This window comes from Hibiscus syriacus, unplaced genomic scaffold, assembly GCF_006381635.1.
Source record: "Hibiscus syriacus cultivar Baekdansim isolate YM2019G1 unplaced genomic scaffold, ASM638163v2 tig00110596_pilon, whole genome shotgun sequence".
NCBI classification, from domain to species: domain Eukaryota; kingdom Viridiplantae; phylum Streptophyta; class Magnoliopsida; order Malvales; family Malvaceae; genus Hibiscus; species Hibiscus syriacus.
The window spans coordinates 318,716-345,861 of NW_024062794.1; the positions used below are offsets into that span (position 1 = coordinate 318,716).

At 31.7% G+C, this 27,146-nt stretch overlaps 2 protein-coding genes and 1 pseudogene across 2 annotated transcripts; 2 read left to right on the forward strand and 1 right to left on the reverse strand.

Moving 5' to 3' along the window:
• Window positions 1–1,122: 1,122 nt before the first annotated feature.
• LOC120133752 lies at window positions 1,123–3,307 on the forward strand. The gene is made up of 4 exons (XM_039150271.1): window positions 1,123–1,262; window positions 1,382–1,435; window positions 1,541–1,592; window positions 2,858–3,307. The coding sequence occupies exons 1-4, from the start codon at window positions 1,198–1,200 to the stop codon at window positions 2,990–2,992; spliced, it is 306 nt and encodes a 101-aa protein (XP_039006202.1). The 5' UTR covers window positions 1,123–1,197; the 3' UTR covers window positions 2,993–3,307.
• Window positions 3,308–4,195: 888 nt separating this feature from the next.
• Window positions 4,196–17,232, reverse strand: LOC120133797 (bifunctional aspartokinase/homoserine dehydrogenase 2, chloroplastic-like). Its single transcript, XM_039150312.1, has 18 exons — window positions 16,991–17,232; window positions 16,045–16,112; window positions 14,836–15,210; window positions 13,143–13,231; window positions 12,763–13,066; window positions 11,645–11,697; window positions 11,347–11,558; window positions 11,158–11,245; window positions 10,969–11,082; window positions 9,410–9,508; window positions 9,101–9,295; window positions 8,352–8,434; window positions 7,122–7,347; window positions 6,660–6,805; window positions 6,446–6,581; window positions 5,805–5,888; window positions 5,631–5,723; window positions 4,196–4,582 (listed from the first exon to the last, which is right to left on the reverse strand). The coding sequence occupies exons 1-18, from the start codon at window positions 17,134–17,136 to the stop codon at window positions 4,337–4,339; spliced, it is 2,757 nt and encodes a 918-aa protein (XP_039006243.1). The 5' UTR covers window positions 17,137–17,232; the 3' UTR covers window positions 4,196–4,336.
• LOC120133757 lies at window positions 14,429–26,401 on the forward strand (annotated as a pseudogene).
• The last annotated feature ends 745 nt before the right edge of the window (window positions 26,402–27,146 follow it).

Consider the following 27,146-nt stretch of genomic DNA (forward strand, 5'->3'; position numbering starts at 1 on the left):
ATACGACTAATATCTTCACCAAATGGGTTCTACGATATATCAACAAATTTAACTAAGTATACCTCAAGATGTTAGTAAGTGATATGGGAAGACTGCCTAAAATCTTTCGTAGAACGTGACTAATCCTTCACATTTACGTATGTGATTTCATTAAGTTTACCTCAATATTACTAATTTTTAAGGCCTTTATTTCTTCCTCAATCACACTACTTTCTTTCCTGGTGGTAACTTGACAAGAATCCAAGTGTTGCTGATTTTAAGGCCTTTACTTCTTCATCAATCACCTTTTTTTCACCAAGGGTCCTTTATTCATGTATTGATTGTGAAATTTGAATACTATGAATTTTAGCAATTAAATTTTTTAATAAGGCATTAATTTCTCATATACAGCGTATCTTTGTATACGATGGCTTATACATTTTTCTATCCCTTTACTCTCAGAAATAGGTATATTAAAATTATACACAAAAGAAATCGAATTATGAGTGAACTTCATACTTTCATCAACAACTATATTCAATTCCAATTCTTAATATTTCCCAAATTGTGTAATTTCTCCTGGGACTGATTTTTCTCTCCTTGTAAATTTGAAGGAGTTTGAGTTCTTTGTGGAGTTTTGGATGGAGGAGTTTGAGTTTTTTTTTTTTTGGATGTGTAGGGTAATTGGTAGGCAAAGGAGCAGACATAATTTACTGAAGACTGTCAAAAAAATTGGAATTCATCTTAAATCTTCATTGAATTTCAGATTTAGAAAAATATGATATCCATGAAGATATATATTTTTCTTGTAGTAGGTTAGTAACATTTTGGGATTAATTTTGATATTATGTTGTGTTTTTATGGATAATCAATGACAAAATATTAGTTAAATTAGACCTTCTTTCTCTTTAAATTTTGAATTTATATATTTAATAAATCTAGATTTTAAGAAGTTTGATAATTTAATCCCTTTCAACGTTAGCTTGTAGTTGGATTTTTTTTTTTGATGAAATGGAGGGGAAATGGTAGTTTATGCACAAAATAGACAAGAAAAAATAAATGAGCAGCAAAATGAGAAAACTGATAAAATATAAGGGTCAAATAGTGAATTTAGGCAATTCAAAACCCAAACCCCTGATGTGGAATGTGGAAGAAAATTGGGGAAAAAAAAGGTTGAAGGAGAAGAGCTTAAAGGGAAAGGGAAAACAAAAGTCGTGAATGGAGTTAACAAACAGCAAACCATCTTCGAAACGCCTGCTATTCGACCGCCGTTATGGCTGGGTGTAAGACCTTCAAATCTTCTTCTTCTTCTTCTTCTTCTTCTCTCTCTGTATATGTAATTTCGCTGTTTTAGTTTTGAAATTTCCAAGAATTTTATTTATATGTTTCATATTGAGTGCAGCTTTGATGAATGGAAAGACCCATCGGAAGAAGCCCTTTCTGGTGGCCGAGGAATGTAAGTTTTCCCTCTTTCTTCCCCTATCGAATCAAATAATGGGAATTGCTTTGTTTAATCATCTTTTTCTGTCGTTTTTGGTTCTTTTCGTTTCATTTTCAAAAGGTTTTGCATAGTGCCTCTAGCAAAAGCTTTCTTCAAAACGGCTTCAAGTTCGGTATGGATGCTATCAACTTTTTCTTAAGAAAAATTATATTTCATTAAGTAGTAGAATTGTTTGTTCTTGGCTTACCAATTTTACTGATTTTGATTTGTACAAAACTTGTGCATGTTATGTTTGTTGTATTGGATCATCTCCATTGGTGAAATGCTATGATTGTATCTACTACGAAAGGGATTTTATGTTTGAGGTAATAGCTTCATGTCGGATTAGGTTGTTTATATATAGGAAGAATTAAAAACCAACTATAAAAAATTAAGTTGTGAATTTAGCTTTTCATTGAAGCTGCTCCGGTACTGTGCCTAGTGTCTCCTCACTGACTGCCTATGTCGTCGATCGTCATAGCAGAATTATCGTCATAAATTTAAATGTTAACTTGGGTTCATACCTTTGGTATTTTCATTTGACACATTTGCTGGTAACTAATTCGTTAGACGCAAGGAATGGTAGGTGTAAAGGTGCACAACTAAGGATTATCTCTCGAATAAGCAAGATGCTGAGGAAGTCGAATTAGATGATTATTGTACTACTTCCTTGCTTTTTCCAACTGCATATTTATAGGAGAAAAGTTTTGGATATGTGGTTCTTACACGGAGAACAATTGCCTAGCAATATGATTATGATGCCTAGAAAAAAATATTGCCCGGCTTTTAAGAAGCGGAGAACAAGGAAAGGTAGAAATAAGATTGACTCAAATACGTAGAAATAAGATTGACTCAAATACGTGAACCCTTAAACATTTTTTTCTTCATGTTCAACCCGGGAACTATAAATGGTTTATTGATGATACCTTATATCATTGCATTAGCTAAACCAACTTGAAAGTTACTATTTGCTAAGAGGGTGACGATCTGCTTCTGTAAGAGCACAACGAGGCCTGCCCTTTGAATGCCTTAACTATGGTTTGTTTGGAAATTGCAAGTCTTTTTTTCTGAAAATAGGTATTTTTCCCCGTGGACTGCTTCCACTTGTAGAGCACATACTTAACTGTTATGTATCTGCCAAAACTTAAACACATTTTTGTCTTGTTTTTCGAAATTATGCTTGGCATCTTGATGCACCAATCGAGAATTGCCTGTATAATATTATTTATGAATTGGTTGACACTTTGCTGCATAATATCTTTGATGGAGAATGAAATGTTAGATATTTATTTTTTTGAGCATCACAAATAATTGTTCTAAATCACTCATCCAATATTATCACATGTCATATAGCCTTTTCTTTGTGGTTACCACCATTTTCTACTCTGTCTCTTGCAGATCAATTTTGCAGCAAGATCTACTGTAAAAGTCTTAGAAAAGCCAGAAGTACTCCACCCCAAGGAGCTACAGTCTAGCCTTAAAGATCAGCTGAGAGTCGTCACAAATTTTATGCAAAAACCACAACTCAAATGAATCATCCCAATGGAAAATCCCTGTCATGTTAGTGCTTAGCATTTAGACATTGAAAACTATGAATCACAAAGTGTCTAATTGATTAATTTTTGCATAAATATTTGTCTCAAGTATCATTACATCAAATCAAATGTTTTTCATGCCCATGGACTTTCATGTGCCTACAGAAGGGTGATTTTAATGGTTAAATATCGAGTGGTATCTTGATGTGAAGAGTGCCAACAGAAGGGGTCTAGTTGTGTGTCGTTCACTCATGTGAAATACAGCTAGTGTTAACTGTAGGGTTTACTTTTTCTGTTATTCAGACTTGTTGTAAGTGTTTGTTATGTAAACAAAATTTGGCTTGATAAAAGCTTGCAATAAAGTGGGATGGAAAAGAAAAATATTCCAGAAAAGGGACAATTTTCAAAATTAGATAGTATGAAATAAAAGTGTATTGTATATACAGCAAGAAGATTGAACTAATGTAATTGTAATAATACATAAAACTTGAGTTTTATATATTTAAAAGAATCAGCATTTTTTAAATTTGGAAAATATAATTGTTTATTTGTGGGCAATAAATAACATTGTCAGCAATGATGTTAATTGAAGTATTATGTAAAGTTCAATAAAATTATTATTATATTGGTCCATACAGCATGTGGTTTAACAAAGCTCAAATTACAAATGAATATACGGCATTATAAAAAGGACAAGGATAACAAGTTAATACAGCTCCAACTAGAGCCGTAAACAAGTGCTGTAAACAAGCTTCGAGTATTGATTAAACTTTGACCAAATTAAACTCAATTAACTCACGATATGTCTTGTATGTTTCTCATCTCACGAGAAGTGAGACCAAGAGTATATTGCTTTGTTAAAGTATTCATCATCTTCCACATTAAGTCATTTCACAAAATAACCACCTTTAAGCTTTCAAATAACACCCAATTTACTAAAGATCCAAAGAGCAATCGAAATCCCAAATCCGACACTCCCATACTTTTGAGCCTCGATAGATCTTACCCTCAACCCCATTCAACTCATTACATAATAAATTTTTTACGTCGATCCAAAATTATTGTAATAAATACGTTGGTGGAACCCTGATCTAATCTCTTTAACTGAATTGTATTTCCATTCCACAATCCAAAAGACCTGCTGCTTCGTTCTTTATAAACATGGTGGGTGGCATCATAGCTGGCACTATTTTATCACTAATTCAGTCCAAAACCCCTGAATTAAAAAGAGCTTCAACTTTTCAAGAAATTCTGTGTAAGTTGGAGTTTAAACACTAAATCAACATACGCGGCAGTAAAACTGAAGACAAAAGAGTGCCCTAAATCGGAGCATTCAACATCCCTACGATGGGGCACCGAGGTATGAGGCAAGCCGCAAAATGTCACTGAATACTCCACCAGCTGTAACTTGGGCACCAGCGCCTGGACCACGGACTATCAATGGTTGCTCCTTGTACCTTGTAGTTGTGAAAGCTATGATGTTGTCGGATCCCGAGAGCTGTGCAAATGGGTGGCTTTTGCTGTATCTTCGCAGCTCCACAACTCCCTTTTGATTAATGGCATCCACCACTCCAACATATCTCAGTACCTGCCAAAGAATGATTCGAATCAAAAAGGATTTTGGAATTACCTTCAGAGAAATTTCGACATTATATATAGCACGCACACAACAACAACAGAAAGAGAAGACTGTTGAATAATGAAAAGCCTTGCGAATCCTAACCCACAAAACTCTGGTAATTTTCATGATCAACTTTTTCAGCAGTTGGAGGGCAAAGGTATATTTCCTACTAGAATGAATGACTTTCGAAAGGTTCTCTAATGCATTCATTCATCTCCTTAGCATCAATCCTAAAATTAGTAAATAAACATGAACAACATAACAGTTGTATCAACCTTGAAAAATTCGAAACAATTTTTAAGAAAATTAATGATCACTGCAACATTAAATTATCTGTCCGTGGGAATTCAGCTAAGAAATAGACAAACAATTCCTTTGTATACCTCACACTACTTTCACTTTTGCCCCCGTTTTTGAGCGACTTGAAATAGAAAGAAATTTTTTCATAAACTGACACCTTTCTTTTAGGCATAATGTCAAAAAAGCACCCCTAATGTTTGATTAAATAGTCATTTTGGCCCCTATTCTTTTTTTTTGGAAGCATTTCGGCCCCCGAATGTTAAATTTTGGGGCAAAAACCCCATTTATGGATGAAAACCGTTAGTTAGCAAGCTGTTAACGCTCCAAAATAGAGCCCTTTTTACCCTAAAATGAAATGTTGAGGGTCAAAATGCTCCATAAAAAAAGAATAAGGGCCAAAGTGACCATTCGATCAAACGTTAGGGGCCTTTTTGCCCCTAAAAGGAAATGTAGGGGGGCAAAATGCTCCAAAAAAAAAGAATAAGGTCCAAAATAACCATTTTAGTAAATATTGGGGGCTAATTTTAATATTATGTCTTTCTTTTAAAACACAGGTTCCTAGTCACCTTGCATTAAGGCACATCTCAAAGCATGCCTTGCTATTGCTTTTTTAATAATTTTTTATCCGCATTTACAGGCACGGTGAAAGTTTGTCAGAGTGTTATAATACAAGTACAAAATAGGGAAAACAAAGAAACCAAAACTGAATACTTACTTCCCCTGATTCCTCAGCATCCTGTCTCTCCTTGGTTATATCTGTGTCAAACTGAGGTAATTGCTTCATAAAATCATCAGCAGATGCGGTAGCCTGCAAAGGCAAATGAAAGTATCATGTCTTTTAGGCATCGAAATCATTTCTTTTCAGTAACACGGAAAAGTTAACCCTTACTCTCAGTGGTTCTGGAACCAGGGTTTGAACAGCTATATCAGAAAGTTCCAACTTCAAGCCAGATTCTCTGGCAAGAATTATCACCTACAAAATGGAAATCAACATATGAATCCAATCTCATCAAAATGCAGTGAGCATAGACCAGGTGCAGTTAAACTATGCAAGAAATGACAGTTCCAAACCATCATGGTTATTCCTAGACTAAATTTTAGGAATGAATTTTAATCTTGATTTTTAGGACTGATTTAGAAGAATTTTCTAGATAGTTTCATTGTTTTCCCTGGTGGTATATAAATACCTAGGGCTTGTAGCCTTGTACTATAGTTATATACAAGTTATTCAACAAAATAACCTTCTTTTTACACTAACAAAATGTATCATTCCAATTAATGTCTGTTGATTTATACAATGCTAAACTGATGATGAAATATCAATTACTTAGAATGAATTAAAGCATACATTTCAAACAAGCTAAGTTCTCTATGTTTGAGGAAGCCTACTTATCTATACATCCTTCTGCACGTGTCAATTTTTTTATAAGAATTGGATGCCTCGTTAAAAACCCCTTTCATAACTGTCAGAGACAACATCAACTTAATTACATATATAACTAAAGGAGCAAAGAAAATTTGAACACTTACCTTTCTTGCAACATCAGTTCCAGAAAGATCATCCCTGGGATCAGGTTCAGTATAACCTGCTTCTTTTGCCTCTGTCACCACTTCACTGAAGGTTCTAGTACCGGTGAAGTTGTTGAAAATATAACTCAAAGTGCCACTGCAAGTAATAATAAAGCATGTCAAAGTCAAATAATGCACATTAGGAGATATAAAACTACATGAAAACATAACTCACCTGAAAATGCCCTCAATGCGCAATATTCTGTCCCCGGTTTCAAGGAGGCCCCGTAAAGTGCTAACAATTGGAAGACCTGCTCCTACAGTTGCTTCATAGAAGTAATGTGTGTAGGATTGCCGCTGAAGAGCTCTCAGCTTTAGGTACTGTGTTTCACACAAATAGCATATCAACAAAGCAGAGAGACAAATCCAGTAATATAAAATGTAATTAGAGAAAAAAGTGAAAGATGCAGTCAGATAGAAAGTTTAAGCTGAAACAAATTGCACCAAGCAAAATCATTAAGATAAACATTTTTAGTAACACACACACACACACACACACATATATATATATATATATATATACCGGTACATAAACATCATCCAAATAACCTTTCAGTGAGGATGAGCCACTAATGAATTAAAGGAAGATTGAACTTTTACAAGTTCTAATAGCCAAAATTACTAAAATTGATATTACCTTATCGAGTGGCCCCGAATTGGCCTTTTTGTTTGGAGTGATTACATGAATCCCTTTACACAGCCAGTCATGGTAACAGCTCGCGACATTAGAGTCTGCTGTACAATCTACCAGAGCAGTATTTGGAATAAAATGATTTCCATGCACATGTTGAGTAAATTTTTCTAAATCAGCAACTTGTCCTTTCTGCTTCAGAAGTTCTCTCCATCTTGACAAGTCAATGCCACTGCAGCAACAGAGGGACGAGTCAATCGTAGGAACATAATTCAGAATGGAAAAACATGAAATCAAAGGTAAAATACGACAAAACAAACACTTCATCAACAAGTACCAATTGTCAAATTGAAGGAGAAAACAGTGAGTTCGATGGTGGAGACAAAGTGGAAAACATGTAAATTACAATAACAATAACGGCAGATTTATGTTGTAAAACACGAGATTCAGAGAAAAGAAGATAAAGTATAAATGAGAAACTACAAAAACACTTTACAGAAGAAAAGTCTAGAAGACCAACACAAGGGCCATTGACTATGACATGGTAAATTCGTAATTTTGTATATATGTAAAAGGAGGTAAAATGTAGTTTGTGATACAAATGACAGGTTAAATGTATTAATTAAACTGATAAATCTGTAAGGCAATAGAAACTTTAAATAGTAGAGCACATATATGTCAAATTAAATGATTAATTTTAGGTTTTCTCTAAGCTTCCAAGAACTCTCTTCGTATTCGTAAGAAATATTTAAAGACGAACCAAATTAAATCCTTCACAAGTCAAACCAACTACTATAGGCCAAAGGAGGCATATAGTCTCATTGTAGTGCAAGTTAAGAAGAATAATGATACATTGGCTCTTTAGAGTTTAGCATTTTATTCAAAGAAATTATTTCTAGTTCAATACAATACCCAAATCACACTAAAGAATGTTTTTCAAAAAAAAAAATGAAAACCACTATTCTATAGAATTCATTATCAATAATTTGATATTCTTCAAATCAATGGGACAGAAACAATTGCAGAACATTTGATGGAATTAATTTACTGCAAACAGGCACTAAAGAACTTAAAGGCACATATATTATCCATAAACTTCATACAATGATAATAGCAGTTCTAAATATTTTTAAAATTTAATTTTGTAACGAGAGTGAACAAGATGGTTTCTTCCTAAATATCATTTTAAAAATATATCTGAAAGTAGGACTATTTCTATGAATGCTCAAGACTTACACTTCACTTAAAAGCATTGTCCTTGATCCAGTAATCCCCATAACACGCAAATCAATATTAAATTCTTCCTTGAGGACTGCTACCTGCCCAAAAAAAGTTCAACCATTCAGTCGGGTTCAATAAGTTCAGAAATGAGCAAAGTCTCATCCCTAGCCAATACTGCTGCCACCGGAGCAAACCCAAAGATGCCTAGGTCAAAACAATTAATTTGTTCTGTTTTTTGATAGAAATTAACTTGTTCTGTTCAAAGAATGCCGACTTTTAAATGGATGTATACAATGGTAGTTTAATTTCACTGGGGATCTAAACAAACCAAATTGAAATGGCCTAGGAAATACTTTAACTTGACTAAAGCTTGATTGCATTTCATTTCTCGTACCCAAGCTTGACTTTATATGCAAGCTACTCCAGTTACTCAATTCCGATAGAAGCCAACTCAAGTAAAAGCGACTGGCTAGTCAGCTGAGTAACTTGTGACTCAACTCAATTACATCCGCATTTCTCAAAATGACTGATCAATCACAAGAATATTCACAAAGGTTAACCCAAGGACCAACTACTACACAAAAAATGTGAAATAATATAGTTATCAAGTAGAATAAATGATTTTCATATGTTATTGCATCTTTAGATTTACTTCTGCAATGTATTTATTGAAGTAACAAAAAAAAATTATTGCATGCTCAAATACAAATATTTGTTAGCAACAGAAGAAAAATAAATAAATAGTACTTCTTATGATACTACACCTGATCTCTCAACTGATCGAGTAATGCCGCACCAATCAATCCAGGTCCAATTATCCCCATTGCTATGGTTGTTCTTGAAAGATAAAACCTTGAATGCACAGCTCTTAAAGCCCTTATACAATCTTCACGCTTGAGAACTACTGTGATATTGTACTCCGAACAACCTTGAGCTATAGCACGAATGTTGATATTAGCCTGTATTATGATATTAGATAGGGAAAAAAGGAAATAGTAAGTTCTAATGTGAATGTTATACACACATATGAAAACAAAGTATTTGTCAGAAAGGATATATATGAAACTTTATACCTTTGCCAGAGCATTGAAAAGAGTTGCACTGACTCCAGGAGTGCTAGCCATTTTCTGGCCAACAGCTGCTAATATGCTACAGTTAGGAATGACTGCAACCTGAGAAGGACCACTTATTTGAGAAAATAAAGTAGACAAATAGGACCATACTAATGCAGCGTAAAGGTAAGTGAATCCAAAATAAATAACACTGGACCCTTCTCCATATATATATATATATATATATATATATATATAAAGCAGCCAAGAAAAGATTTTGAGTTGAAACAGTAAGCAAAATTTAACCCATGAGGACAATGCAGATACACAGGTCAGCAATGTTTAATCAAGCCTGATGCTGCAACCAATACACTAGATAATGCCCAGAACAGCAAACATGAAGATATTTTATATTAGAAATATAAGCAAGATGTCAAATACACTGTTTGTTATGCATGTTCAGAATTCAACCAACAAAGTGAGTTCTGAACAAATACAATTTTTAGTTTCCATAACCCAAATTATAACGCCAAAGCCCCAGGACCTAGATAAATCCTAATGATTTCTCAGCAAATTCTTCACAGCTTTCCCTGGTAATTAGACCAATTGTTGTCCTAGGATAAATGCCAAAAGCCAAATTACATCAATAATCCAAAACCTATACAGCCTTTCAAAAATTTGAAAAACCTATATATGATGGTTTGCACAACAGTACTAGTTTTAGAAAATCTTTAAGCTGATTTTGGAATGTTAGTAAAAAGCTTGCGAAAGGGGCAGACACTCAAAAATAGGAAAGAAATTAACACAAGAGTTTATGTTTTCCATATTTGTGAGAACGAGACGTGTCCAATTTTTACTTGTTTCTTTCAGTAATTAAGTGTTTCAGTAAGAAGAGAATGCAGACTTTTATGATACAAATTTCAAGCTTAAAAGAATGTACCTATATGCATTGTTAGTCTCTTATCTATCTTGTCTCTATTGATACAAGAAATGGAGGGCCCAGAAAGGTAGGAACTCAGGGTTTTCTTGAAACATTGTGTGTAACAGCAGCCTTCTCACAAAATTATGGGAGCTCAATCAAACCAAAATAACAACGGTCTGTTATAGATGGAGAACGTAGATATGCTAGTTGAGAGATGAAATTTTCTACGACTTCATTTCAATTTTATATTTATGGGTTATTTGTAATTTTTATTATTGATATATATATATATATATATATTGTACTAACTTTTATTGATATTTTAGAACATGGTTATTTAATATATTTTTTAATTTGCATCTTTTTATCAGGGTTCTGAATTTAGTTATAAACAGCTAAGTTATTTTAGTTTCAATTAGGTTTTGGATGATTAATATTTGAGATATTATGATATTGAATATTGAATTTCACTCAATTGACTTGCTAGTTTTTTCCCCTAGTTCTCTTTCAATAAAAATCTCCTCCGCTTCTCCCTTAATGCTTCCATCTTCTGATTTCCCCTCAAGATCTTATATTCATTGCATTTACCCTACTTCTGCTACATCATCTATGCTCGTCTGATAACCAAGTCCACATGTATGTTTAAACTGAAAAGCACCTGTGAAAGACGCCCAGCATCCAAAGCTTGTCGGAATCTAGATTGCAAAGCCTCAGCAACTGCTCTTACCTCCTTCTCAGGCACAGCAAAACAGACAGAATGCTCACTACTAGCCTGCATCAATACTGAGAAATAAGCATCCCATGCATAACAAGAATAGCAATAACTGGAATAAGAGAATGTAGGCACCTGGGATATCATAATGACATTAGCCCCCACATCTTTCACAGCACTAAAAATGGCACTGGCTGTACCAGGAACACCGGCCATACCAGTTCTACCAATAGAAATCAAAGGTTCAGAATAAATATGACAAATATGAAATAATATAACAGAACATGACCAAACACGTGCAGAAAATCACATGGGAAAACATACCCCTCAACATTTACAAGTGCCAAATTATCAATAGTTGCAAACCCCTTGACTAGAGAATCTAGGATTTGACCATCTACATCTTCACTTGCAGAATGGCAGATTTTTGTTCCAGGGGAAGAGAGATTGAAGATATTCCTTATCACAATTGGAATATCATATCGCATCACAGGTATAATGGTACGAGGATGCAAAACATTAGCCCCAAAATATGACTGCGTGGTTACATTAATTTATCTTAGAAAAATATCAAGAAAGTTCTGAAACTTTATCAGTTATAAAAAAGAGCGGTAAGGCCTACCATTTCCCATGCCTCTTGATAAGATAATTTTCTTAATATCACAGCTTCACTTACTGCAAGAGAAAAATTGTTCTTTAACATCACAGTCAAACCTCAATTTATATTGTATTTAAAGGGAAAATAATTGTAAGGAACTCATGACAACATAAATTTGAGGATCACATCTAGCCTAATTCATAAATCAGTATTTTATTAGATTTTAAATGAAAGAAATACATATGCTATCATCTTCCATCAATTTTAAATAAATATTTTATGAAAAATTATACAAAAAAGAGATCAAAACAAAACTAATATCCTTTTCTTTTGACGAGTAATTCAAAAAATATAAATCTCTCCCTCTAAAGAATTCGTCTGATGCATGTTAAAAGTTAGTGGCTCAAATGCTAAGCTGGAACTGATGCAGTGATGCTGGTTTGGAGGTTAGGTGCTGCTGGTTACATAAAGACTGAATAGGATTTGCTTTTAGTAGTTAGATAAGTCATTAGAGTTAGTTAAAGCTGTTAATGATAGTTAAACATTTTGTTAAACAAAGAGCAGAAGAAATTATAGTTGATTGCTGATTTTCATCTTTACTCCTCTATATATGCATGTACCAAAGAAGAAATACAGCAATAAACAAGTCTTTTTCTTCTTCACATTGTGTTGTTAAGAACATACTAACAGGATCATGTCATGGGGCAATAGACAGGGAAGTCGATGTCAATTGTCTTCCCTTTACCTCAATCCCTGTAACGACCTATTGTCATTGACGATTCAACTCATCAAAGGGAGATTGAAACCTTGGGACTCCTTGCAGAGAGTCCCAGATTTCTTTACTTAGGGTTTATTATTCCATACATAAGGACCAATCTTATAACATAAATAAGAAACCAATTCTAAAAGAGAAATAAATTAACAGAAACAAAATCACAATCAAGAAACCTAAGACTTAATTAGAGAATACATAACATTACCCCCTCCAGCAGAAAGCGCTTGTACTCACAGTCAAAGTCAGGATAACTTGACGACATAAACAAACCACTTTAAAATTAATGAGATATAAACTATCCTCTATAAACAATGCCAAAGGATTGGAGGTAATGAGATCGAATGCACACAAAAGCCCAAGAGCCTACCTTTTCGAGGGTCTGCACTATAGACACCATCAACATCTGTCCAAATTGTAACTTGGCGAGCCCTAAACAGAGCACCCATTATTGCAGCAGAGAAGTCGCTTCCATCCCTCTTTAAAGTTGTAGGAATATTCTGAGGTGTACTGGCAATGAAACCAGTAGCAATAATTATCTTAGATGGATTCTGCGAAAACCATTTTTCCAGTTTTCTTTCGGATTCCATGAAATCAGGATCGACCTGGTTAGAGCTAGTGGGATTCACAATAAGTACCTCCCTTGTATCCATCCATTTGCAATCTATCCCATTCTGTACCAAAGTTCATTTCACAATTCATCAGATAACATCCCCAAAAGTTATAGCTAAAAAAAATAGAAACACATACCTTTCTAACAACATAAGATAACATTTGAGCAGACCATAACTCCCCATGTCCAACAACAAAATCTGAGAAAGATTCTGTGACATGACCAGCTGAAAAGGAGGAAAAGATAAGCATGTAAGTTTACATGACAAGAAATAATCCTTTAGAAGAAGTATTAGTCATACTATAAAAGAAGAAAAGGAATAAAAAATACCACAAGACTGTCAAGATCAAACTATGGTAATAGAAAACTTCAATAAAAGTGACATGAATTAGAATCTAGAACTCAAGACCTGAAAATGAACGTAACACAATTCTTTGAATAACCAAGCTCAGGAATTTAGCTAGTGCAAAGGAAAACAACTTAATAAGTGCATCACAACAACGAGAGGAAATGTATGTTTCCTTTCATCTTCCTCTCCTGGAAACAGTGACCGCTAATAAGATTTCTTTGAGCTGAGCAGTCAACATAAAGCCAAATCTTAGCATCTATACAAAATACAAAGTTGAAACAATAAATGCAAAAGGAAAAGCCAAAACTGAAACTCTTTGTGGTAAAAGTAACCGGCCCATTTAAAATAAAATTAACCATGTCAAAAAAATTCTTCTTTTTGCTAATCATATACCTGAAGTGAATTATATATAATTATTTCCAGGATCATGTTACAACTAAATAAATAAAAGCAAAACACTAACAGAGAGAGAAAAGAAAAATCTAGCATTAAGGTTCAAGTAATCAAAGTTGTTTCAACACAATTACAATGTCAACACATAATCCGCATAAATTTTGAAGACGTTTTTAATCTTTTTACTTCTTCTTGTTGGACCAGGCTGAAAATTCTATCATTACTAAACCAACTAGAACCCAATTCTAATGCCCACTTGCATGTCATGCCCTACAACAAATCTAAGAAGAAAATGAAGTAGATTATCAAGAAATTACTCAAATCATTGGATCGCACGTATTACGGAAAGAAACAGATATGCGACATAAAAACACGGTTAACCTAAAGAACATAACCTTTTCCATAACGAACTTCAAAAGAATGATGTAGAAGGTCAAGATCTAGATCAATTACATAAATACCTGTTCAAGGGATATGGTAGTTCTATGGTTTTAAAATGTTCTAAACAATTAGTACACATCATTTCCAATCATTACCAAACTAACCGATGGTTTAATTACTTGTTGGAAAACCCATGAAAGAAATGGAAAAACCAATAACAATGAAAACAAGTTCTATATATGACATTTTGAATGCAATTGATTGACTCGTAAAGAGCATGTTAACATTTAGATTGGATGCTGGAAAATCTTTATGTCCTTGGTTAAGAGGGACAGAAGGCGGTGGGAAGGAAAAGAAAATCACAATGATTACCATTGCAAATGAACTTGATAAAATTACAAAATTGAAACTGCTGCTGGTTCGAAAATAGATTGAGCAGCCATCAGTACCACTAGTGGCTTTTTTTTAACTCCTATGAACAAAGACAAACAAGTAAAAATTGATTTAACCAAGTCTTTTGAAGATTTATTAGATTCTTTCTGAGAAAAATATTTTTAGTATAGCATATCAAAAACACATTTATCAGCACATTAACAACACTGTACTCACTTAAACAAATAAGCAAGCAAACATACAAAACTGCACTAATCACCCAACTCGTTTTGGTCTATAAGTGATGTGAACAGAGGTCAGAGAGAGTGTTCTACCTATATATATTGCGCGAAGCATTGCTTTGAGGTTACTAACATCATGATGCAGTTGAGATAAGAAAGTAGCAAGATCATCTCCATCAAGCAAATCAAGTGCTGTAGAATTATGTTTTTCTAAGACAGCATCCAATGCAGAGATGTAGGAATCATCTCTTGATTGTGCCTTGTTGATAAGGTCATACATCATATCTGTCACCTTAGACATGGCCGATACCACTACCAACTTTCTTTCTGAATCATCACTAATAATTATATCCGCGACATTCTTGATCCTCTGGGAGGTCCCAACACAAGTGCCCCCAAACTTATGGACAGACCACATGTCTCCCTTGGGAAGATTTACTTCATCCATCGATTTCTCTACGGAGATATCTGTAAATGAGGAAAAATAAAAATGTAACTTTTAAATGTCAATAACCAGTACTAAATAACCTACACATCATTTGATTAAGCAAATATGTGATGTATGTAATCATGTAAATCAGGCCAACATTAGTTACAATGTTTATCCCAGCAGATATTTTCTATTGGTTGAAAGACGAACTAGTCATTGCACTAGATCAAAGGACATATAAAAGTCAACCTATATAGTTTAATTTCGGAAATTTAGTCTCGATGTTTATTGGAGTTGATTCGAACAAATTGCATACAGTGCCAAATTTAAACCATAGGTTCAGCTTATGTATTTATTATTAAGGTAGTGATGAGACAAAAACTGAGCTAATATAGCAACAATATTACAAAAGTTAAATTAAAAACTAAAAAACCATCACCATTTCCTTCTTTTTCTGTTATCTTATTTTTACTCTTTACGTTTTGAAGACAAAAGTAGTTCCAGGCCTCTCTCTTAAGGAAATTATACACGGAAAATCTAAATGCAGTACAAAGGTAGATCAAGGTAAAAAAACAGAAGTCCAAAGTCAAAGCTGTAAAAAATTGCCTCTGGTGCTGATTATCATTTAGATGATTAACAGAAAGATTCAATACCCATTGACACATACTTGCAGATAAATTACATAAGTTACGAAACAAATAAATTCCATAGAAGTTCATCTAATATAATGACTATATCAGATAGCAGTTGCAGAAACATCAATGATAGGTACCAGAGAGAAAAATGGAACAGACTGCAAGAGTAAAGATGTGAAATGAATCCAAAACTTGTTATTAAAAACATGAAAGAGAACTACAACATGTAAAATAAACCTGATACTGAAGTCTGGGCACAGATAGTTAATGACTTCCCTCTTTCCAACCGAGAACCAATATTTAATCTGGAATACATAGATAATAAGAGAAACTCATTATTGTCTTAGTAAAATATAATAACAGAAAAGCCAAGTGGGATATAAGAGGACAGGTTATTTGATGACAAGTCCAAAAAAAAACCCAGATCCTCCATATGAGCTACTTAAATGTTTAAACAAGCTATTGTTGTTTGAATTTGCTGACTCTCAATTGTGGATACATATTTGAGCATTCATCACAGCAATAGCCTAGGCCTATATTACTAGGTCTTCAACCGCAGTTTTCCATAGCAAAAGACAGGCTCTAGGCATTAAGGTCCTTACAACACCATAGGCACAAAGCATCAAAAACAAAAGCACTCACCATAGTGTAGTAAGTCGGTAGGTTTTCAAGATTTGCTCAGAAACATAACCGTGATCATAAATACAGGAATTAAAGTAGCAAAAAGTTCAACCATAAAAAATAAATTAAAAGACAATCGATCCATATTGAACTAAAAAGTTCATTTGTTATTCATAAAGTTTAAACAATATAAAAATATTATTCACACTTGTTCCTCTCTCTTTTTCTTTTCTTTCTTTATTGTCTTTTTTATAAGCAACAAAGCAAATCAACTCAACATTTGGGAGCAAGAGCAATCTATGTCCAATTTTTTATCTCCTTGAATCTAAGCTACATACATAGAATCATAATCGAAAGAACACAAGACTGATTTTACCTCCATGAAATTAAAAACATTACAAAGGAAAAACACTTCAAATATGATTAAAGAGCAGAAAAAACAAGAAATAAATAGATAAACAACGCGTTATAGATATCATTTGGCTAGCAGTAAGCATCATTTCCTGAGGACCAAACAGAGAAGATATAGAGTTAGTAGAAATAAAGCGGATAAACAGAAAACCTGGAAAGAGGAAAAGGCTTGGGAAGAGGAAAGGAGCGGCATTGAGGAGAAGGAGAAGAAGCAGAGATCTTCCGCTTAGGCAATGAGGTAGATGAGAGAAAGCGTGAGGAGCCGGAGATCGTGGCTGAGAAGGCCGCCATTAGCATCACTTCCAACAGTTACAACCACCACCAATCTAAGCAAAACTGGAGTAGAGTTCTTTCTCTCTCTTTTTAATGGCTGCTGCTTTGTCGTTTGTGTTTGCGATTAGGGGTGATAAAACTGCATTCAGCTCCAGGGGTATATTATTGTTAACCTGTGGGTTTTGAATGGTATGATATTTTTTATTTTTTATTAAACTGAAAATGGTGGGTAAAATACCTTTCCATTTGCATATTGTTTTCTCATTCATATATATATATATATATATATATACACACACGAAACGAATATTATATAGAAAACTAAATTAAATAAAAATTATTTAGTAAACTAAGGTTTGATTAATAATTCAAAATAAAATTATTTGATAAAAATATTAAAAAATGTAGATAATGATTTATTTATCAATCAATTTAGAATATATTTTAAAAAAGTATTTTGAGATTATATTATTCATTATTGAAATTTTCAAATAATTTAATTATATTTTAAGTTTATTTTTAAACAATATATCAGAAAATCAAAAGCTTAAATTAAATATTTAGTTTTTTATTTTATCATTTAATACGTTAATCAAAAATAATAATAATAGGCTGAGAATGTGGTGTGAGTTACTCTCTTTCTTTCTTTCATTTTTCCTCTTAAATGGTTGTCAAATAAGGATGGAAAACCATCATTTATAGTTTGTATTGCCAATTAGGGATGACTAACCATGCTTATTGGAATGGGATGGGTTTTCATTCATGTATTAAATTGAAGGGAAAGGTATACAAATCGTTTCACGACTATAAGGTTGGTGCTTCGATTATAAAACGATATTTTGTTGAGTCATCTGATAATTAATTCTTTAATTTATAAGACGTTATTTTGTTGAGTCCTCAGATTAATAAAAGCTACAAAATAGCTGCTCAACTATTTATATGTTCCAAACTCATCATTTTTCGTTAAAAATTGACGGTAGTATGAGCTAGACGTTAACATGCTCACTATAATATGATAAAATCTTATCCTAGAACTATTTGAGTTGTATTTTGTGGATTAAGTTTTTATTTACATTATGTCATCGAGTCAGCATTTGAAATATTATACCGTCAAGTTGATGCTTGAAAGCAACGACGGTGCCATTAGACATCAATAAAATATAATTTTATCATATCACAATCAACATGTTAACATCATGCTTAGACAATCATCAATTTTTTAATGAAAAATGATGAGTTTAGAACATATGAATAGTTGAATGATCATTTTGTAACTTCTAATTGTCAAATGACTCATTGAAACAACACCCTATAGTTACGAGGTTATTTTGTATCTTTTAATAATCATATGACTCAATAAATAAAACTCTATAGTTAAGAGATCATTTATGTATTTTATCCTAAATCAAAACGGGCGTAATATCCTGTTCAGTTTAATTAGTTTATAAGTATTGTATGGGTTTATGGATCATATAAGAGAGGTGTCAAAGAAAAATCTTCGCAGCTTATTCACGTAATTCTTTTTAGGTGAAACTAAATAATACTTTTTATAAGAGTAGAACTATAAATCTATAATTGTCTTAGTTTATACTATTATAAGTTTTAAAGGATGAAATTATAATTTTATTATTTTAAAGCTTGAAATAATTTGATCATATATTAAATTATAATTTCTAAAGGGCTAAAGAAAAAAATTTGACCCCTTTAAAGAGACCAAGACTAATGCTAGCCCTTAGTTTTACCACTGCACATATAATTACCTAATATACATTTTTTTAAATTATTAGATTAGATTGATTATAAAATAATATTTATTTATAATTTTTTTAATCAATTGATAATACACACATCTGGTAAATATAATTATTTAAATTAAAAAGATGCAGAGAAAAGCAATATTACAAGTAATACAAATCAAAGTGAGCAGGAAAATTTTCAAAACACCACTGTAAAGATAATGAAAATAAATAGGCAAAAATGTACGTAGTTCCCTGTACTTTTTCAAAAATAAACCAATGTGATATTCGGATTATTTTTGTATTTAATATGATCTTTAAACTTAAAAATAAATTAATTGTGGCTCTTTGACCAACGATTTTCATTGTTGAGCGTTATGGTATTAACTTGGTGCTGACATGACAGTTTATAATGCTAACGTGATGGTCCACGGTGATTGGTGATGCGAAAGATGGGTTAAATTGATTTTTTTAAGTCTCATGGTTCATTTGATTTAACAAAACATATTTAAAATTTAAATTTAAACTATACAAAAATACTAAAAATAAAAATCAATTACTAAAAAATTTAAAAATATATATATTAAGATTGAAAATGTTATTATTAAATAATACATTGAATTTAAAGACAAATTTTAATGTGGATTTTATTTTATTTAGTAGTATAATTATATTGTTATGTTCGTATACTATATTGTTATGTTCGTATATGTCCATTCTAATGTAAAATTCATTTTATTTTTATTTTATAAAGACGAATTTGATATTCCTTGAAAACGTTTAAAAAATAAATATTAAGGGTTATTAAAAATACCTCAAACACGTTAATTCCATATCCACTTTGACTTTATAGAGTTGTATCCAACAGAAATTAGTAGGTACGACAATTTTCTAATTAGTTATTTTTAAAAATCAAGTTTAAGCGAAGTTTACCTCCCTCTATCATATTATATTCACTATCAATAACTAGTTGGTCAAGTGGGATGAGACACTAGATCCTTTAAAGCAAATGTAAATGGTTTGAATTATGGCATTTGTGAATGAAACAAATTAGGTTAGGAGGGTTGCTCTCGCCTCTACATTATCTGATGTAAATTAGTCGATTAATAAATTAGAAATAAGTGGTTATACCAAAAAATATATTATATCCACTAAAATACTATTCTTAATTGTATAACTATTTTTTATATTTTTTAATTATATAATTTCATTATATTTTATACATAAATTTTAATTTTATAACCTTTTAGAATTTATTTTTATAAGATTTTATAATATTTATTTAATTCAAATTTATAAAAATGAGGGAAATCAAATTAGAAAGACTTTTAGAGTTTAAGATAGTTAGAGGTAAATATATAAAATAAAATTTGTAGAAAATGAACGAGTTTATATTTATATAAATAAAATTCAAGTTAGATTCAAGGTAAAAATAATAATTTTTTTTTTATTTTTAGTAATTTAATTTTTATTTTTAGTATTACTATATTTAATTCTTTGAACATTTTTATATTTTAAATTTATAATATTTTTTATTTTAAAAATTTGAATAAGCTCTTAAACTAAAAATAAATAAATTTGGTCTTTGAACTTGATCAAAAAATCAATTTAGCTTACTCACCACGTAACTGGCCATGTCACCAATCACCGTAGATCATCACGTTAATATTGTAACGATCAACGATGACAAACATTGATCAAATGATCACATTAAATTTATTTTTTAAGTTTTAAAAAGTATTAAATGCAAAAATAATTTCAGGGACACATTATTTAAAAAAAATACAAGTACCTCATGTAATCATTTACCAAATAAATAATACAAAAGTCCCTCTCGTAAATTCATAAGGACGAAATGGATAATATATAGTTAATGAATAAGACAAGTTCATTCTATGAACAGGAATCACACTTCAAATCACAAACTTCTGGCTTTATTTCACGGATCAACTCGATTGTGGGTTATTTTATAATATTAAATTAAAATAATTAATAGAAAAAAAATGTAAGTTGATATGGTGTGTATGAAAGTAGTGTATCGTCGTAGTTAGTGTTAACGTCGAGTCATTCCGAGTTTAAAAAGTTTGAGTTATTAAAGTTAATGAGTTTTATTTTAAAATTGAAATTTTATTTAAATTTTTTAAATTGAGAGTCGATTGACTCGATTCAAATTTTATTTGAGTTTTATTTTATAATTCGAATTGAGATTAATTTTTTTCTCGAATTGAATCGAGTTTATAAAATTATAAATTATTTAAATCAATTTTTTTTGAGTCAAATTGAATAAAAAATCAATTTTTTGAATTGGCTCGAATTATAATCCTCCAATTACAATGGCGGTTTTGAAAAAAATAAGTTGAAAGAATAAATCGATGAGGAAAATATGTATCAAATAGGTTTTTTTTATTAAGCTAAAGGTGATTATAAGTATGTTTTGTGTACTTTCAATCATTTGATAAAGAACGTTTAATTATCATTGTAATTGTTGATGTTTGAACTTATAATATCTAAAAATATCAACGATTTTTTTTAATCATTTAGATAAGTTAATTCGTATACTATAGAACATGTTAAAAAGTGTACATTACTACATTTAAAACGTGGCTTGAATCGGCAAAAGTGCCCAAATAATGATGTGGGAATTTTTAATTCCCAAAGTAATGTAGTCACCCGATTAATTCTTGATATAGGCTGTTTTCTACATGGTGTTGGGATCTCTCGGCGTCTTCAGGGGTGGATCAGATTTCTCGGCGTCTTTGGGTGAATTCAATTGTGGAAATCCCGGCGTCTTTAGCATTTAAAAAAAAGTTGGTATTTTTACACAAATATCACCTTAACAGAAATTAATTACTTGTTAGGCACTGTTTAAGAATATTTTACGGATCTAGCATATTTTAAATACTTTCTATAAAATTATTCATGCATTAAATTACACAATACAATTATGTCTACCAATTACTACTTGACATTTTCTGACGCGTTTTTGACCTTTTCAAAATCCTATACGTATAGTATATTATAGGATTTTGAAAAATAATTTTGCAGAAAGGCGCGACACATTCACCGCATAGAATTTTGAAAAATAAATATTAGTTATAAAATTTTTATAAATATTTTTCGAAATCCTATGCGGTACATGAATCGCGTCTTTCTGTAAAATTATTTTCAAAATAATGATGATCTGTAATATTTTATAAAATTATTTATATTTTAAATTACTTCCTAGAATATAATATACGTATAGGATTTTGAAATGGTCAAAAACGCATCAGAAAGTGTCAAGTGATAATTGGTAGATATAATTATATTATATAATTTAATGCATGAATAATTTTATAGAAAGTATTTAAAAATATGTTAGATTCGTAAAATATTTTTAAACAATACCTAACAAGCAATTAATTTTTGTTAATGTGATATTTGTGTAAAATAGCCAATTTTTTTCCTTAGAATCCTATTAAAGACGCCTAGAAATTCATCTAACAATGAACACCCCCAAAAAATCTCAAAACTCTGTAAAAAAATACCCTATATCAAAAATTAATCAAATGAGTACATTACTTTGGAAATTAAAAATTTACTCATTATTATTTTGGTTCTTTTGTCGGCTTGAATCAACCAATATCTATTTTAAAAGTGTGTGGTTTTTAAAAGCGGTGGCCCCACCATCCACCGCAGGCAACGTCCCTTCCGACTTGGAAGGGATCGTCTCAAAGTCAGTCCAAAATTTCCCCCATTTCGCCGAGCATCTTTTAAACTATTTTATGTAGTTATGGCCATAGTTTTCAAAATCGGATCGGTTAGCGAATCGATTCGTGAATCAATTATACTATCGGTTCATTGGTTTAATCGATTGATTTGGTCTGATTGGTCAAGAGAATAGGACGACGTCATAATTATTTAAAAAATTAAATAAAAATACTAAAAATATTTAATAAAATAATTTTTTATATCACAAGTCAGATTCAAAACAAGTCATAACATATATAAGTTAAAACCCATAAAATCAAGTGAAACAAAAAGATTCAAATTAACTACAACATAATATTTAAGGTAAAACATATTAAATAATAAATATAATTATATAACTATAATTAAAAAATAAATTTGGGGCTAAAAAAATCATAACAAAATGATATTGTTTGGTTTAATTTTTTTTAAAAAACAATCTCACATGGCTAATAAACATAAAAGAGCATCCCAAAAGTCTAAAGAGTAAAAATATGAAAACAAAACAATCCCACATGGCTAAGAAACATAGGAGAGCATCTCAACTCATTTCTATAAATAATAGAGGTAATTTGGCATTCTTAATCATGGAGCATTTTGGTGAGCATTGAGTGAACTATTCTTTCACTTCAATCAAGCTCAAATTTTAAGCTTTAATCGAGCTTCTAATTTTTTTTTTGAGTTCAAGCCTTTTCTAGTTCAAGTTTCAATATTATATTTCGAGTTCGAGTTGAACTTGATAATTTTTAGCTCGTGAGTTTGAGTCGAGTTGAGCTTACTTTTAAAGTTTTCAAGTTCGAGTCGAGCTTAGCAATACTCAAGTTCGACTTGGCTCGTTTAACAAACGACGTCGTTTGGTTTAATTTAAAAAAAAAACAAAATTGGCGGTTTTTTTCGGTTTCAGCCGGTCCGGTTCTAACGGTTCAACGATTTCGGCCGATTCACTAGTAGCGGTTCAACCGATGTATATTGAACCGACCTAGACAACGGTTCCCTATTAAACCGGTTAAACCGGTCGGTCCGGTTCGATTTTCAAAACACTGGTTATGGCATACTCAATCAATAATTAAAAAACATTATTAAAAAATCAACCATTGGAAATTACAAATATACATTTATAAAATAACTTTAATGAATGAATTTTCTGAATCAAAAATTAAAATAAATTTAAAAATTATAATAAGTTTAAAACTAATTACTCAAGATATCAACACTCTGAAAATTATACTAACCTTTAAGTATATGCGAAATACATGAATTTTGTCATTTGTGAATAAAATAAATTAAATTGGGAGGATCGTTTTGTCTCTGTAATGTTTAATTTGAATTAATCGATTAATAAAGTGGATACCAATAGTTATACAAAAAAATTTACTTATGATGGATGAGTCTAGGAGAACGTCGCATACTGAAACATACTATTAATAAGACACACCAAAACATATCACTAACTAAATTATATTTATTAATTAAATATTTAAAAACTCAAAGATCACTCATGATTAATCCCCTAATTTTGTAGGATAAATTTTTTAAATAATCACTAAACTATGTTAAAATAATCTTTTTAGATATGATATCTTTAACTGTTATTAAAGGGGTAAAATGACATATTAAACTAATAAAATAATCTCATTTGTCTTCTCAATTATAAATAAAATATTATTCAATATTTCTGATTAATAATTAAAAAATATTTTTTTAAATATACAGAAATTCACAATTTTTTTAAATTATAAAGTATTTTTTTAAATTATAACTTTATGAATATTAATTCGGCAAATTATTTTATAAAGATTTTTTTATTTAGTATGATTAAATTTATATAATTTATAATATATAATTTTTTAAATTCAACAATTTTAATTATTAGGAACCGAAGTAATTTTTTTAAGAGAAGTGATTCAATTATTTAACATTTATTTAATAAATATAAATTGAAATAAATTGTGAAATTCAATATATATTTTAAAAATATAATTTTTCTTTCTTTTAAATTCTTACTTAAAAATATTGAAAAAAATATCAAAAGAAAACTTTAGTCACAATTGAGGGACCAAAGATATTTTTTTATTAATTTAAAACATAACACCATCCTTTAATGGTAGTTAATGATTGGTGTTTATATTTTAAACAAAATCTAAAGTTTAATGATTGCTTGCATCTTTCTCTATATATACATATATATGCACACACGTGTTAACATTAGAGAGTTTTAGGGGAGAAAAAAAAAGCTATAGTAGAAAGCTTCCTAATTGAGCATCGAGATTTTGGTATTAAACGAGGTGGATGGGTTTATCGAACCACGGTGTGCCGCCGGGGTTCAGATTCCATCCGACGAAGGAAGAGCTCCTCCACTACTACTTGACCAAAAAGGTGTCGTTTCAGAAGTTGGACATGGGGTCATTAGAGAAGTGGACTTGAACAAGATGGAACCTTGGGAGTTTCAAGGTAAAATGTTTTTTCCCCTTTGCTTCAGTTGCTTGACTCAATTATCTCTAAGTAGTTGTGGACATGGGGATCGTTATTTTATAACCCATGATCTATATGGAAAACAATATTCCTTTTTCCAACGTACTAAGATCGCTAGATGGATTCAAATGATAGTTACGTTAAAGCGCTTAAATCTTAATATTTGTAATTCTTTTATAATTATTTAAAATTATAATACAGAGAGGTGTAGGATTGGATCAATGCGCAGAACGAGTGGTACTTTTTCAGTCACAAGGACCGTAAATATCCAACATGGTCGAGGACGAATAGGGCAACCAATACCGATTGGATCATGCATGAATACCGTCTCGAAGATGGCGACGATCCCCAAGGAAATCCCATGGTTAGTAATCTCTCTCTAATGCCATTAACTTGACAGGTCCACGGGCCAGGTGGCCTGTCTGGCCTGGATATGAACAAATATATATAAAGATTTTGCATGCATGTGCAGGAAGATGGGTGGGTGGTTTGTAGGGTGTTCAAGAAGAAAAACCTCTTCAAACTAGGCAACAACAGAGGGTCAAGCATCAACGCATCGGATCAACAGCTGAACGTGAACACCACCACCACTTCAAGCGGCAGCCAAACTCAACCACTTTCTTTCATGCGTAGGTCAACCGACCAATACAACCTCAACAGCACCATTCATCAAAGCTCGGAACTAAACAAGGTCGAGCTAGCCCTTCACTGTCCATATCATCATCACATGCCCGCACCTACGTCTCAATATTCTCGAAGATGGCGACGATCCCCAAGGAAATCCCATGGTTAGTAATCTCTCTCTAATAGCTAACGCCATTAACTTGACAGGTCCACAGGCCAGGTGGCCTGTCTGGCCTGGATATGAACAAATATATATAAAGATTTTGCATGCATATGCAGGAAGATGGGTGGGTGGTTTGTAGGGTGTTCAAGAAGAAAAACCTCTTCACAGGTCAACCGACCAATACAACCTCAACAGCACCATTCATCAGAGCTCGGAACTAAACAAGGTCGAGCTAGCCCTTCATTATCCTCATCATCATCACATGCCCGCACCTACGTCTCAATATTCTCTTTTCCAAATCCAAACCATGGTGCCGACCCACAAAGCGGCTATCGGCTATACCGAGTACCCGTCCTCGATGGGTCTCGCGTCGGAGTCTCATCATCAGCCAATAATGATCAAACAACTGATGGGGTACCCTAGGGATTGTGAGAGTGGGAGTGAGAATGTGAGGTACCAAGCTTGTGAGACGGGCATAGAGAGTGTTGATGGTGGAAGAGACGATGAGAACCAGGGGATGAACGAATGGGGCATGCTGGACTGGCTGGTGACATCTCAGCAATAGGTCAAGATTCTAACAAAGAGAGGTTTGAGGACGGTGCTGCTACGAATATATGGGACCTCGGTGCACCCAATCAACCAGTTTTCACTTAGAGGGGAATTGGGGTTTTGGGCTAAGAGAAATTATTTTAATTTGATTTCCACAAGAGTACATATATTCATAGTATATAAATATATTTTAAACTTATTGTTTATGGAGTATATGTTGTTAATGGTTAAAAAATAATTAAATAGATATTATATTCGTTCGAAACTATTAAAAAAATTATATACCTTTTTTTCATGGAAGCTTCAATATTGCTATTATTTTAAAGAAAAATGTATGAAATGATTATTTCATGTTGGTATATAGCGTATTCATTTAAATTATATCATGAAATTATTATTATTTAAATTAACTATTTATTATATTATAATCACGTATGGATCTAGAGGGGCAGGTGGGTGGTCGTCTCTTAAAAATTTCAAATTTCAAATTTCTATATATTTTAGATATTTTCTTTGTAATTTTAATTGAAAATATATTTTCGCCTCCTAAAATTTTATAAGTTATCATCTACTTAAAATTTTATAAATTCGTCACTCTTAACATAAAATCCTACGTTCTTCCTTGACGGTAATCACTTAAAATTATTTTAAATATATATATATATATATATTTTGGGATCTTCGCTAATTTTATTATTTAAAAAAATAAAAAGAAAATTCTACACTGAACGTCAAATACCAAAAAATATCACTAGGGCAAC